This window comes from Carcharhinus amblyrhynchos, chromosome 12, assembly GCF_965287045.1.
Source record: "Carcharhinus amblyrhynchos chromosome 12, sCarAmb.v2.hapA, whole genome shotgun sequence".
Taxonomy (NCBI): Eukaryota; Metazoa; Chordata; class Chondrichthyes; order Carcharhiniformes; family Carcharhinidae; genus Carcharhinus; species Carcharhinus amblyrhynchos.
In genome coordinates this window covers 18948278-18963672 of record NC_137335.1, presented here as the reverse complement: position 1 = coordinate 18963672, position 15395 = coordinate 18948278, and the positions used below count along the sequence as shown (strand labels likewise).

Here is a 15395-nt window from a genome sequence, read left to right as displayed (position 1 = left end):
TGATAGCCTGTCTTCAGCTGGCTTGGTGCTAAACTCTGGAATTCCCTCCTTTTTTTTCTTTCCTCCTTTTTTTTCTTTCCTCCTTTTTTTTCTTTCCTCCTTAAATCCTATCTCTTTGACGAAGCTGCTCATAATTTGACACCAAGCCATATAGAGTTATTGGCCAGATTCTCGCAAAACAAAACTAAGTGCCTGTTGGGTGGGAAAATGGGAGTATTTGGGCATACTTACCTGAATGAATCTTCTGACGCTCTGAGCAACACAGAGCGCCTCAGCATGATTCCCTGCGAAAAGTCGGGGGACAGGACTTCATCCTGCCTGAGAGGCCAGCAGCATAGCGCTAAGTGGGCCATTGCGCATGCACCAATCTGTTAGTGCAGAGATCGCTGCACGCACAGTGCTCCCCCTCCTCCCCCCATCACCGGCCTCCTGATCACTGACCTCCAATCGGGCCTTCCTGGCCAGTCCTGATCTTACCCACCCCACCCCACCCCACCCCACCCGATGGTCAGCCTCAATTGCCCTCCCCCTCCCAATGATCCTACTTGCTGACTGCTCCTCGTTTGTGGGATGGGGACGCCTGTTCCCCATTAGTGGGGAGCAGTTATAAAGCCTGTTGACAGAGCTGATTGTGCTTTAAGAAAAAGCACTTGGGAGACTTGTGTCCAGCTGGATGCTGGTCACAAACCTCACTACAAGCCCCCCACTGATTTTTCCTGGAAAGCCAGCCATTATGTTTCCCCAACTCCCATGAATCACCTTGGAACATTAGACGTATAAGATGATGAATGGGATGGATAGGATAGAGGTGGAGCGGCTCTTCCCGCTCAGAAAGGACAGTAGGACTAGGGGACACAGCCTCAAGATAAAGGGGGGGCGGTTTAGAACAGAGTTGAGGAGGAACTTCTTCACTCAAAGGGTGGTGAATCTCTGGAATTCTCTGCCCGTTGAGGTGGTGGAGGCTGCCTCGCTAAATATTTTTAAGATGCGGGTTGATGGGTTTTTGATAAGCGAGGGGATTAAGGGTTATGGGGAGAGGGCGGGAATGTGGAACTGAGCCACGACAGATCAGCCATGATCTTATTGAATGGCGGGGCAGGCTCGAAGGGCAAGATGGCCTACTCCTGCTCCTATTTCTTATGTTCTTATTACTTAAAGATGCTATATAAATGAAACCATCTGTTGTTGTCATTACCAGTAAAATGTGATAGTCCTTTTTGCTTTCAGAAATAAGTATCTGTTAGTTCCTACATTCCAGTGCAAAGGCCTTGTCTTTCAAGTGAAATATTAAACTGAAATCCAACCTGCTTTCCTATGTGGATGTAAAAGATCCACAATTTGAAAATGAATGGGGGTGTTGCACTTGCCATGACCAATAGTCATCTCTCAGCCAGCACCACTATACCAGATTATCTGGACATTATTATCTTGGCATTTGCTGTGCTGAAATTGGCTGCCATTTCCCTACATTGCAGCAGTGAAGGCACTGTGCAAAGCACTGTGCAAGTGCACATATTTTCTTTATCACAGGAATGCCAAGTAGTTCAAAAATGAGTGCATAAAGTTGAAATGTGACTGCCCCAGTTTGTAGGATGTATTAAAGGCTAGAATTGCATCCAAAAAGTAATTAAGTAATACTTTGTTAGTAAACTAATGTTCTGATAGTTCTTCATAGAGGAGCTTTGAAGTTTAAATTGTTTATTAGTCACAAGTAGGCTTACATTAACACTGCAGTGAAGTTACTGTGAAAATCTCCTAGTTGCCACACTTCAATGCCTGTTCAAGTACACTGAGAGAAAATTTAGCATCGCCAATGCACCTAATCAGCACGTTTTTCAGACTGTGGGAGAAAACTGTAATACCCAGAGGAAACCACGTAGACACAGGGAGAACGTGCACACTCTGCACAGACAGCGACCCAAGCTGGGAATCAAACCCAGGTCGCTGGCGCTGTGAGGCAGCAGTGCTAACCAGCTTGCAAGAACTGCTTTCTTGTTCTAATTGGCCTTATTGGTTCAAACATTAGTGAACACACAATGTAACAATTGTAACAATGCAGGGCCAGGTATTTATTGAGATACCACACTCATGATCGCAGTACCTTTTCTCATAAGCACCAGTGACCAGATAGCTGTACTGCAGTTCAATCCAGACATTGCTGAATACTCATTTTCTGACATCGCATCAGCCTCTTTATCTGTGGAGATGCATCTTCCTACCCTGATACACTGCATAGCTTACATTGCCAAATTCAACCTCACTGTCCCATATTCAGTGGAAAGCCATTTTAACTCATCATGCGTTGGTCTTGTATTAAGTTTAATATGTAGATTCATGACATTTAGATCCATGGGCACTGTGGGCTGTCATTCCACACTTATCCAATTCTTCTTACCCTGCCAGGATGGGGTAACGTGTACAGTTTTTTTTAGTCCATTCGGCAGGATTGTTCAGTTGTATGAAGATCTTGTTTTCAAAGCTGCCCATCTGTAGTAAATTAAAATTACCCCACAATTAACTGATACAGCATCAGCATTAGAACTGACTGAATTATACTTTTATTGTTTAGTGTTATATGATATGATGTCTCTTGCAAATGTTGCTCCACGCAACTTTCTTCATTGTCTCCTTCTCTAGGCAGTGGCTGATGTTGGAATAAGATTCCACATGCACCTAATATCTGTACCAAATAGTTATTGATACTTCGGTGTTGATAATTCCATTGTATGTGGGGGTGGGGGAATGCCATCATAAAGAATTCTGGTGCACAATCAATGGGCCTAACAGCCTGTTCTACACTATAGGAATTCTATGATTTATATGCTCTTTACACAAGGAACTGTCATTTGATGGGGAAGGGGTGGTGATGGGAGACATCTCTGGGGACTTTGGCAATCAAGGAGATTGATTCCGTATCTTGATCTTACTTTGGACAGTTTGGTTAATGTCAACAATGGTTCAAATGCTACACGTGGTGAAACTTCACTCAATTTCTACACCTGCTTCCTCCAAATAGCAGTGTGATTGGGGTCAGAGTTAGATTGTCAAAAACTCAAATTTTCCATTTCAAAGTCTGTTGACCATTTTGTGTTGATGAAGTTGCAAATTACCCCATCCCACAGTTAGAAAGGATTGGTCAGAACAATTAGATTCAATTTTTAAACATATTTTTATTTCTGTTGTGTGCTGCGAAAGACCTGGTGTTAACTCTGTTCAGGATGAGGTGGAGCTGAAATTAACATTCTCTTTCTGGCATGTCTTGAAACCTTATCCTTCCTGCCTTCTTCTATTCCTCCCCAAACCCACTTCCTGTAATGTTGCCTTCATAACCATGACAGAGTCATGATGTGGAGATGCTGGAACGGGCACAGTAAAAAGTCTCATAACACTAGGTTAAAGTCCAACTAGTTTATTTGGTTCACAAGTTTTCGAAGCACTGCTCCTTCCTCAGGTGAGTGGGCCAGTCACCTGATGAAGGGGTAGAACTCCAAACTCCCACCTGACGAAGGGACAGCTTGTCCCTTCGTCAGGTGGGAGTTCCAGCCACTTGACAAAGGGACAGGCTGTCCCGAAAGCTTGCAGCTTTTGCTACAAATAAAGCTGTTTGGACTTTAAATCCTGTGGGATTTCTTTCTTTTACCCCAGTCCAATGCTGGCATCTCCACATCAAGCCAATACTGCCACCTGCTGGCTTTCTGTCCCTTTCACATGACATGGGGCCCTTCCAACTACTGCAGCTTGCCAGGGTCACTACCAACTTTGCATGCTACAGCTTTGATATTCCTTCCTATTGGTCTTGCTTTTTGCTCTGTTTGCCTGCAAGATGCTGTTCCAGTGTCTGAATAGTCCTAGCTGTTCTTTATCTCTGGAATTACCGATTTTCCACTTGCTGTTTGGCTGTTGCTAGATGCCCTGTGCGTTCTGAACCTCTTTCTCTGGCCCCAGCCTCAACCATTAACTAATGAGTCCCCAGCATTAGACTTGGTAACACTAACACCTTATGGTTTTGCTGCCCTAACCCTTTAGATTGTGAAGAAGTGTCTTGCTTTCACACAGACTATTCCGAGATCCTCAAATTCTTTTAGTATGAAGAGAACTAACATTGACTCAGCAACATTTTAATTCTGTTGTTCTAATGTGTTTTGTCACTTTGAATACCAGCATGTACACACATGCATTTGTAACAATGCAGGATCAGGTCTTTATTGATTCCTGTGTGAGTGCCCAAAATTTGTCAACACTTAGTACCATTTTTCTCTTTGGTCATTGATAATATGCACAAAATCTCAATTACAGCAAAACAAAGATACATGAACATGACACTATAACCAATTAATTATACTAAACATTGTTTAACTGCAATTAGTTGGTTGTACTAAGATGCACACACAGTGGAAATACATTCTGTTCCAATTAGCCTATTACCATGGTTACATTTTGCTAATTAGCTCAGTACCACTTCTCAAAAACATGAGGAATAGATCTATTTCAAATCATTACTGCCTCAACTGATTCCTCCACTTTCACCAAATAATCTGACACGTGTCTGACATCCAGCACTGGATGAGCAGAAATTGCCTTCAATTACGTAATGGGAAGACCAAGCCATTGCTGATGGTCCAGGCTACACAAACTCTGTTTCCGGCTATCAACTTCAGACCTCTTCCTTGGCAACCGTCCGGCTGAGCAAGATTGTTCACATCCCTGGTGTCACGTTTCATCCTGAGTATACGTTCATGCCCTGACTTTAAGACTGCCAATTCCACTTCCATAACATTGCTCAACCCTGCCCTTGCCTCAGCTCATCTACTGCTCAAACCCTCGTATACACCATTGATGCCACTAAGCCTGGTTATTCCAGCACACTGCTGGCCAGTCTCCCACATTCTAACTTCCATAAACTTGAGGTCATCCAAAACTCTGCTCCCTGAGTGCTTCCTTATACCAAATTCCATTCCTATTTCACCTCTGCTCACTGACCGACTCTGTCTCCCGATTAAGCAGCACCTTGATTGCTTCAGATCGCTTCGTGGCCATGCCCCCTCTACCTCTTAAATCTCCTCCAAGCCAAAAGCTCTACAACTCATCTAATTCTAGCATCTCAAGCACCCCCAGTACTTCAGCTGCCAAAGCCCTAAGCAATGGATTTCTTAATGTTATATTGTAACGTGGTCAGCCCACTTGTACAGCAAGATAAAAGGATGAAAAGGTTGCCACGTGGTGGGATACTTAACCAGTTAGTTGAGCTTCATTGGATAGGTGTTGCTTGCTTACAGCCCAGGATGCTAGAGAGGAGAAAATCTGTGAATGTCTCTGATGACATGACTACACGTCATGTGACTAATCAAACCATGTTGCATTGGCTTACAAAACATAACATTCCTCCCCTTTATTTCAATAGTACAACAAGGAACTTTAAACAGTAAACATTTACATTTACCCACTATGAACATAGGTTACAATAACAAGTATTATTATATTATAGAATCCCTACAATGCAGTAGGAGGCCATTTGGCCTATCAAGTCTGCACCAACAACAATCCCACCCAGGCCGTATCCCCATAACCCTACATATTTACCCCGCTAAACCCTCTAATCTATGCATCTCGGGACACTAAGGGTGCAATTTGGCATGGCCAATATACCTAATCCACACATCTTTGGACTGAGAGGAAACTGAAGCACCAGAAGGAAACCCACGTGGACACAGGGAAACCGTGCAAACTCCACACGGACAGTGACCCAAGCCGGGATTTGAACCCAGGTCCCTGGAGCTGTGAGTCAGCAGTGCTAATCACTGTGCTGCCCAATGTATATGCAGTTAATACAATATGTACAACTAATAGAAGAATCTTGGTGGATGTCGATTTTGTTTTGGTAAGATGTGACGTTCTGCAGTCTTATCTTCAGTATCCTTGGTAGTTTGCTCCTCAGTAATATGAGGTACTTCATCTTCTTCCTTATCAATTTCTATGAATGTGTGTTGTTCTATAGGTGCAGAATCATAAGAGTCCCTACAGTACAGAAGAGACCATTTGGCCCATTGAGTCTGCACCAACTCTGACAGAATATCTTCCTCAGTTTCTCTCCTCTGTCCTATCCCCATAACCCCACACATTCACAATGGCAAATTCATCCAATTACACATTTTGGGACACTAAGGAGCAATTTAAAATAGCCAATTTACCCAATCTGCACATCTTTGGACTGAGAGGAAACTGGGGCTCCTGGAGGAAATCCACGCAGATACAGGGAGAATGTGCAAACTTCACACAGACTCTCACCTAAGACCGGAATTTACCTGACGTTATGAGGCTGCAGTATTAATTACTGTGTCAAATGCCGCCTGAAATCTGAATCTGAACTTGGTTCCGAAGTAATACTTGGTTCAGGGATTTCACAACTTTGGGTCTCTGACTTCAACCTTTCTGATACTGTCTCCACTAATACACTTTTTGAAGAGAGGATTTGATCTGTGTATAAGACATCGGGACTGCCTTAGCTAGAATATTTGCCAGGCACCCACTTCTCACTTGTAGAGTAGTTTCTCACTAAAACTCTCTGCTTCTTGATTAAAACTCCTCCGTTTCGATGTTTTTTCATGGTCAGTAACTTGTGCTTGTTGTTGTCACTTTACTATTGTAATAGCATCAGGTGGGATTAGTAAGTCAAATCTGGTTCTCAGTTTCCTTCTCAAGAACAACATTGTCGCGTGAGCAGTGTTCTGATAAGACATGAGAAGGATGTTTACTTTCCTGGGTAAAGAACCTCCACCTTTTGATGATTTAATGGCCTCTCCTTCGATCCATTAGTGGGTGGATGGTATGGAGCAGTCTTTATGCGCTATCTACCATTGCTCTTAGGGTAATCCACAAATTCCTCAGATGTAAATTGTGTTCCATTATTGTTGCCTAGTTGTTCGGGTTTTCCAAATCTTGTGGTTCTTTCTGTCATGATGGGTTTCATCATCCAGACTTTGGGCCATTTTGAATGTGCATCAACTAGGACAAGAAACGATTGATCCCAGAACATCTGTATATTTGCTGCCATGGTTGTTTTGGCCAATCCCATGGATGAAGTGATTATAGAGCTGGAGTGTTTCATATTCTAACACAGGGCCGGCACGCCCCACTTTTTCTTTTATTTATAAGTCAAGTTTCGACCACCAGAAATAGCTTCTTGCAAGCTCTTTCATTTTTACTATCCCTGAATGACCTTTGTGTAGTTGATTCAGGATTCTGCTTCACAAACATGGAGGAACGATCACTCTGATTCCCTCATAGCAGTTAATTCAAGTTCCCTTGTAATATCAGGTCCGAATTCAGGATTCTTCCTTTGTTTGTCCAGTAATGTTCCTCTTAAGACCACGTTCATAACCTTCTCCATCACTGGATCATTCCTTGTGTGTTTTTGCATCTGAGCTGATATTGATACTCACTCTATCTGGGAAAGATATAATATATTGAGGTAGCTAACCTGTGATTTGGTTTTGTCATAACTTGGCAATCTCAACAAGATATCAGTGTTAGCGTGCTATTCTGATTTCCTGTATTTAATATTATAACTATCTGCTGATAGTAATGAAGACCATGTTAGCTTGCAGCTAATGATGGAATTCCTTTATATGAACCAACAAATTGAAGTGTCTCCCATAAAGGTACTGATGAAATTGTTTAATTCCAAAAATTATGCTCAGGGCTTCTTTCCCTAGTTGAGCATAATTCTGTTCAGCGTTTGATAAAATTCACAATGTGAATATTATTGGTTGGTCTTCCCCTGGTGGATCGTCATGGGACAATGCGTCACATGATGGTTATATTTTCAACTTTGGGTTAAAATGGACCAATACTAATGATTTCTTTAGTACATCTCTAACTCTTTTGTGTGTATTTTCACACACTCTCATCCAGTTCCACACAAAAATGGAATGAAGTGGTTTAAGTAGTGTTGCATGATTTAGAATAAGTTTTCCATAGTAATATATTAGCCCTAAAAATGATTGCAACTGTGGCATGTTCTGTGGCCTTGGTCCCTCTGGGATTGCTGTCATTTTCTTAGGTTATTTATGGAGGCCATCTTTATCTATTATGAGACCTAAATAACTGATTTACACTTCGAAAAATTCACATTTTTCTTTCTTCACGTGAAGGTTATCTTCCTTAGATGCCCCAGTGTTTCTTTTAAGTTTTGTAAATATTCCTTTTCATTTTTGCCTGTGATTAGAATGTCGTCCAGATAACACTGAATATTGTTGAGGCCACTGGATTTGATCCAGTGACTTTTGGAATAAGGCCAGTGCTGATGTTATTCCAAAAGGTAAGCATTCATACTGGAACAACCCTTTGTGAGTAACAGTTGTTAGCAGTGGTCACGACTCATTTGCTGCCTTCATTTGGATATATGCTTGGGACAAGTCTGTCTCACCCAACTACTGACTCCCTAGCCCATCCAGTGGATAGGTCCACAATTCATGGTAAGGGGTACTGGGTGACACACAGCCCTGGATTTGTTGCCATCTTGAAATCACCACAAATTCTTGAAGAACCATCTGGCGTAATGACAGGGATCATTGGAGTTGTCCAATCACCCATTCTTATAGGTTCAGTTGTTACTTTCCATTTAATTGCGTATGGCACAGTTGTTGCCTTTAAGCATCTGGGGCTGCTATCAGGTTTGATCTAGAGTCTTGCTTTGACTCCAGTCATGGACCCTTAAGTATTGTCGCACACATTACATGACTAATCAAGTACTTCCAAACATTGAGCTCTTACTTTCAAACATTGCATCATGCTCTTTATCTGTCGAGATGCCTGTTCCCTACGTCCACTTGCACAATGCATGGCTGACAGTCCAGTGTTTAGCAGAAAGCTACTTCAGCTCATCATGTGCTTCCCCTAATTTAATGTACGCTGGTCAATTACATTACCCAGGACACTGTGGTCCTCCAGTTGTGTGGACCCTCATTCCTCAAGGGAACATTTTAGCATCCTTCTGTATAGTGTTTATTTATTTAAAATAGGAAACTTCTCATTCTAATGACTCTTTTTATTCCTATATAAATGATTTTATTTGTATAATAAATGGATTTGAATTGATGTTGCACGCACCTTGTTTTTTCAGAGGGCAAATCCAACAACTGCACAAGGAGAGAGACAAGGTGAAAGTGGACTTGGATAGAGCAGAGAAGCAAAATGTCCAGTTAGCCAAGGAGGTTGATGACCGACATGCCACCATGGAGCTGCTCAATGAGACCAAAATCAAGTCAGTGAGAGATGATATTTGAATTTATTTTGTTTACTTTTTGCTCCGCAGATATGGAGATATCTCAGGATGCAGGAAAAGGAAAAAATATTCCAGCTCCTAGAAATTATTTTTGTGGGATGTTACTGACAAAACAGGTACTTATAACGCATCCCTTGGGTACCCTGGAAAGCTGGTGCTGAGCTGCCTTCTTGGAGCACTCCAGCACATATGGTAAGGTTGTTGCCAAATGTTGGCTGTTGAGTTCCAGGTATGACCCAGCTCCAATGAAAAAGAAGGCAGCCAAGTCAAGATGGCGTGTAACCTGGGGACGATGGTATTCCTTTGCACCAGCTGCACTTGACTTTCTTGGTGGTAGAGATTGTAGATTTGGGAGCAGATGTCCAACGTGCAGGCTGTGTCCATGCTCAACAATTAATTGGTAGCTTGCTTGTAGAATATCTATGCTTAGCTCTTGGTGAGTTGCAATACTATCCTTAGTTTTTTTTACCCCTGTCCTTTTCTGAAGTTTGATTCCATATCTTTTGGGTGCTCTCTACTGCTTCAGTCGAGCAGCTTTTAGTCTGGATGGTGTGTATTGATGGCCAGTCTGAACTCTGGAGGCCTAATTTGATGTGGAGTTGCCGGCATTGGACTAGGGTAAGCACAGTAAGAAGTCTTACAACACCAGGTTAAAGTCCAACAGGTTTATTTGGTAACAAAAACCACTAGCTTTTGGGGCTTTGCCCTTCGTCACCTGAATTTGAGTCACCTGCCGAAGGGCAAAGCCCCGAAAGCTAGTGGTGTTTGCTACCAAATAAACCCGTTGGGCTTTAACCTGGTGTTGTGAGACGACTAATTGGGCCTTCTCTCCAGCAGAATTTGCTGGATGTCAATCAGGAGGATGAACTTTGGCCAACTTCCCCTCCTTTGAATTATGAGCATTGGGGGCCCTGTTGTCCCCAGGATCAGATAGCTAGATAGAGAATCAATCCCCTTGATTGCCAAAGTCCCCAAAGCTGTCTCCCATCACCCACCCCCTCCCCACCTGATGGCAATTTCTTGTGTAAAGAGCATATAAATCACAGAATTCCTACAGTATAGAAGAGCCTATTAGGCCCATGGATCGTGCACCAGAATTCTTTATGATGGCCCTCCCCGCATAGTGAAACTATCAACACCAAGATGTCAGTGGCTATTTGGTATGGGTATTAGATGCATGTGGAATCTTATCCCAACACCAGCCACTGCCTAGAGAACGGGACAATGAAGAAAGTTGCACAGAGCAACATTTGCAATAGACATTGGATTGTACATTTTTATACATAATCAGTTTTTTAGAATATACAGCAGACAATGTGGTCAATTTGGCTGTTGTTTATGCTCAATATGAGCCTCCTCCTATTTCATTTGATCGAGCCCTATCTCATTCTTCTCATAGATACCCTACAGTGCAGGAAGAGGCCTCTGGGTCTATTGAGCCTGCACTGACCACAATCCCACCCAGGCTCTACCCCCATATCCCTACATATTTGCCCACTAATCCCTCTAACCTATGCATCTCAGGACACTAAGGGGCAATTTTTTAGCATGGTCAGTCAACCTAACCTGCACATCTTTGGACTGTGGGAGGAAACCAGAGGAAACCCACAAGACAGAGTGCAAACTCCACAGACAGTGACCCAAGCTGGGAATTGAACCCAGGTCCCTGGAGCTGTGAAGCAGCTGTGTTAACCACTGTGCCAAGGTGCTGCCCTGCTCCTTTCTCCTTCGTGTACCTAACATCTACTTTCCCCTTAAAATATGTGTATTTCTAATAGTCTTATCTGCTCCACATGGTAGTGAGGTTTTCAATCCTAACCTCTGAGTAAAGAGGTTTCTCCCCAGTTTTTCATTGTTAAAGCCAAATGTTTTGCAGAGTTGAATTTTCTTGAGAGATTGTAACAATATTTGATCATTCTTTAGAGTGTACTGTAACTGTAATTGGATGCTCACCTTTTCCCTCTCCAACCTACTGCCTCACCCCACCTCCCCTCATCACCATAGGCACTTGGATCAAGGATACAAGGAAAAGGTGGCAGCAATTAAATTGGAGATGGACAGGGAGCAGGAGCTGATGACACAGCAGGTGAACACACAGCGAGCAGAATTGGAACACGAGATAGATTCCCTCCGATCGGAGGAGACCCATTATCAAGAGAAGCTGAAGCTGTCAATGAAGGTATGTTGAAGAATAACATGGCACCTCGCCCATTTGGGCTGGAGAATTTTATTTTATTTTCAGTTTTTTCCCTCCTTTTCCCCATGGCCTGGACACAGGATAGGAAGGGAAATGGGAGGAATGCTTTGATAATTCCTATGACTGAGATCCACTGTGTTCTCCTACCATTTTGGCTGAGTTTACCTGGTGCAGGGGCAAAGGGCTGTGGAGTAATCTAACGCAGTTCCCTGTGTCTATTAGCAGGCATACTGGCATCACCTCTATTTTGCCATCTATATGAGGTGACTGATTAAAGAAGACATCTTTAAAAAGCATGGAGAAAATCTTCATCCTCTTAATTTGTTGTATATCCCATTAATGATCTAAACTGGAGAGAGTGAAGGATCGATGGATAGTCAGTGTCACCTGTATGGTGTAGAGTTGAAGAATGTAAGGCATGAACAGCTGCTGAACTGCTCAAAAAGTTGCTACACATTTTTATGAAGTCACCATAGTCCCAGATGACCATAGGCTACTCTCCCCTTTTGCGGGGGGAGCTGGTTGGTGGTGATTTAACATGAGAATTATCACACCTCAGGTGAGGGGCAAGGTTGAGAAAACGGAGCTTTCATGAATAACCCCAGCTGGTACAGGAATTAAACCTGTGCTGTTGGCATCACTGTTGGCAACAATCCAGCTAACTGAGCTAAACTGACCTGTATTATGCCTTAAACCTTTGTATTGACATCTATAGTCATGGCAAATGACTGCCATTTATCCGGTATGGAAGGCTGTCTATACCAGTAAGCAGCATCGGTCTGAGTATTGAGTCCCATCGTATCAGATGGGAAATGTAGTTACTTTACGGATTCAATACAAAGCTTTTTTTTCCCCAGCTTTCCATTGCCTTGTGAAATTTGAAATGAAAACTGAATTTTATAATGGCATAAAATATTCTTAGTGAGTAAAATGCATTGGAAATTAGATCTCAAAATTCGGGTCATTTTATAACATACTTGTTGTATTCCATTTCTGGCAAGTTACTTTTGCCCCATAAAATTTAGTCTTCACTGCGCCCAATGTCTTTGATTTGACAACAAGATATATTTTGTCACAAACCATAGGCACAACAGTAAATCATTTAGGATGTTCAAACCTTTTCAAACAATCATAGAATCCTACTGTGCAGAAGGAGACCATTCGGCCCGTCAAGTCTGCATTGACCACAATCCCACTCATGCCCTACTCCTGTATCCCCACATATATTAGTATGGCCAATCGACCTAACCTGTACATCTTTCCTAGTTTCCCTAATAGATGTGACTCTATTTATTAAACTATGTCCCCTAGCCTGAGACTCCCTAATAAGTGAAAATAATTTCTCTCTGTATAGCCTATCTGTTTAAAGAGCAAAGAACAACACAGCACAGGAAACAGGCCCTTCAACCCTACAAGCCCGCGCCGCCCATTTTAACACTCAGCGAGTGCTTCATTCCAATCCTTCAGAATATTTTGATCAAATCATCCTTTAAACTCCTAAATTGGGGAATACACCCCTACTTTATGTAGTCTGTCCACAGAGCTTAACCTTTGGAGTTCAAGGATCACTCCTTCCAGGGCCAATGTATCCTGCCTACGGTGTGGCATTCAGAACTACTCACAGTACTCCAGATGTGCTCTAACCAGGATTTTGTTTAGCTGAAGCAAAGCTCCTACCTCCTTGTATTCCGGTCCACCTTATATACAGGCCCATATTCTATTAGCCGTTTTGATTTTTTCAGTACCTGTCTACTTAATGCAATCAGGCAGAGTCAACATGTTGTTGCGAAGGGTAATTTGTGTTTGACTAATTTATTAAAGTTCTTTGAGGAAGTAACATGCAACATAGAAAAAGGGGAACCTGTGGATGTGGTGTGCTTGGATTTCCAAAAGGCATTTAGAATCTGTTAGAATCCGTCATCACGGAGGAAATAGCAAGGCATCTTGAGGGAAATTGCTTGATAGAGCAGACGCAGCACAGTTTCGTTAAAGGGAAGTCGTGTCTGACAAATTTACTGGAGTTCTATGAGGATGTGTCTAGGGCGGTGGATAAAGGAGAGCCGGTGGATATGGTCTTTCTTGATTTTCAGAAGGCGTTTGATAAGGTACCTCATAAGAGGTTATTGCAGAAGGTCAGGGGACATGGAGTTGGGGGTAGGGTGTTAGCGTGGATAGAGGATTGGTTGTCAAATAGGAGGCAGAGAGTGGGGGTCAATGGGTGCTATTCGGATTGGTGGTTGGTGACGTGGAGTGCCCCAGGGGTCGGTGCTGGGGCCTCAGCTATTTACCATTTATACAGATGATCTGGAGGAGGGAACCGAGTGTATGGTGTCGAAATTTGCTGATGACACCAAGATTGGTGGAACGGCAAATTGCGCGGAGGGTGTGGAGAGTCTGCAGAAGGATCTAGATAGGCTGGGTGAATGGGCCAGGAAATGGCAAATGGAATTTAATGTTGGCAAGTGCGAGGTGGTCCACTTTGGTAGGAATAATGGTAGGAAGGATTATTACTTACGGGGCGAAAAACTGCAGCAGGCGACGGTGCAGAGGGACCTCGGGGTCCTTGTGCATGAGTCGCAAAAACCCAGCTTGCAGGTGCAGCAGGTGGTCAGGAAGGCAAATGGGATGCTGGCCTTCATAGCGAGGGGGATTGAATATAAAAGTAGGGAGGTCTTGCTGCGGCTGTATAGGGCATTGGTGAGGCCGCAGCTGGAGTACTGTGTGCAGTTTTGGGCGCCGTACTTACACAAGGATATTTTGGCCTTGGAGGGAGTGCAGAGGAGGTTTACTAGGCTGATGCCGGAGTTGAGGGGGATGAGCTATGAGGAGAGGCTGAATAAACTAGGCTTGTACTCGTTACAGTTTAGAAGAATGAGGGGAGATCTCATTGAGACGTATAAGATGATGAATGGGATGGATAGGATAGAGGTGGAGAGACTCTCCCCGCTCAGAAAGGATAGTAGGACTAGGGGGCACAGCCTCAAGATAAAGGGGGGGGCGGTTTAGAACGGAGTTGAGGAAGAACTACTTCACTCAAAGGGTGGTGAATCTCTGGAATTCTCTGCCTGTTGAAGAGGTGGAGGCTACCTCGCTAAATATTTTTAAGACGCGGGTTGATGGGTTTTTGATAAGAGAGGGGATTAAGGGTTATGGGGAGAGGGCGGGAATGTGGAACTGAGCCACAACAGATCAGCCATGATCTTATTGAATGGCGGGGCAGGCTCGAAGGGCTAGATGGCCTACTCCTGCTCCTATTTCTTATGTTCTTATGTTCATTTAATAAGTTGCTGCATCAACAATTTGGAGTATAATATGGGAAAAAGGGAATGTGTCCACTTTGACAGGAAGAATAAAAAAGCAGTATGTTATTAAATGGAGCAAAATTGTGGAATCCTGCAATTCGGAGGGATCTAAGTGTCTTGGTACATGAATCTCAAAAGTGATTTGGAAGGCAAATGGAGCGATGACATTTATTGCAAGGGGAAATTTTGTTAGTTTTATTTGTGACACGATGGGAGTGATTTTCCAGCCCCGTGCACTCATGCACAAATTACACTGGGGTTGGAGAATTGCCGGGGAGTGGCCTAGCACATATAACACTGGCGAGAGCCCCTTTTGCGATTCTCCCAGCCCGACCGACCCAACCTAATCTGGTTCCTGCCCAGTGAGGGCAGGTACTAGATTAGCATTTTTAAATATTCATTTAAATATGCTTTGTCTGTTTCAAGTCAGATTCTCCCTGTTCCTGGGATTTTCCAGCCCTCTGGAGCAGTGGGAACCCAGAACGATTCACTACTGGTCACCCTAAACAGAGACCAGACTTGATGGCCACAACTGGGTGGGGAGGAGATGGGGGGTGTCTGAGAGGCCATTGAAGCCCTTGGGTAGCTGGGACATAACTTGGCAATGCCAGGA

The 15395-nt window shown here is 43.3% G+C and overlaps 1 protein-coding gene across 5 annotated transcripts in view; it reads left to right on the top strand.

Moving 5' to 3' along the window:
- The window catches only part of ninl (ninein-like), a 120767-nt gene that overhangs the window by 54136 nt on the left and 51236 nt on the right, over nucleotides 1–15395 (top strand). For all 5 annotated transcript variants that reach the window (XM_080200139.1, XM_080200141.1, XM_080200140.1 and 2 more), the window contains exons 10-11: nucleotides 9122–9262; nucleotides 11288–11462. In XM_080200139.1, coding sequence (XP_080056265.1) covers nucleotides 9122–9262; nucleotides 11288–11462 — 316 coding nt within the window. The remainder of the gene's footprint in view (nucleotides 1–9121; nucleotides 9263–11287; nucleotides 11463–15395) is intronic.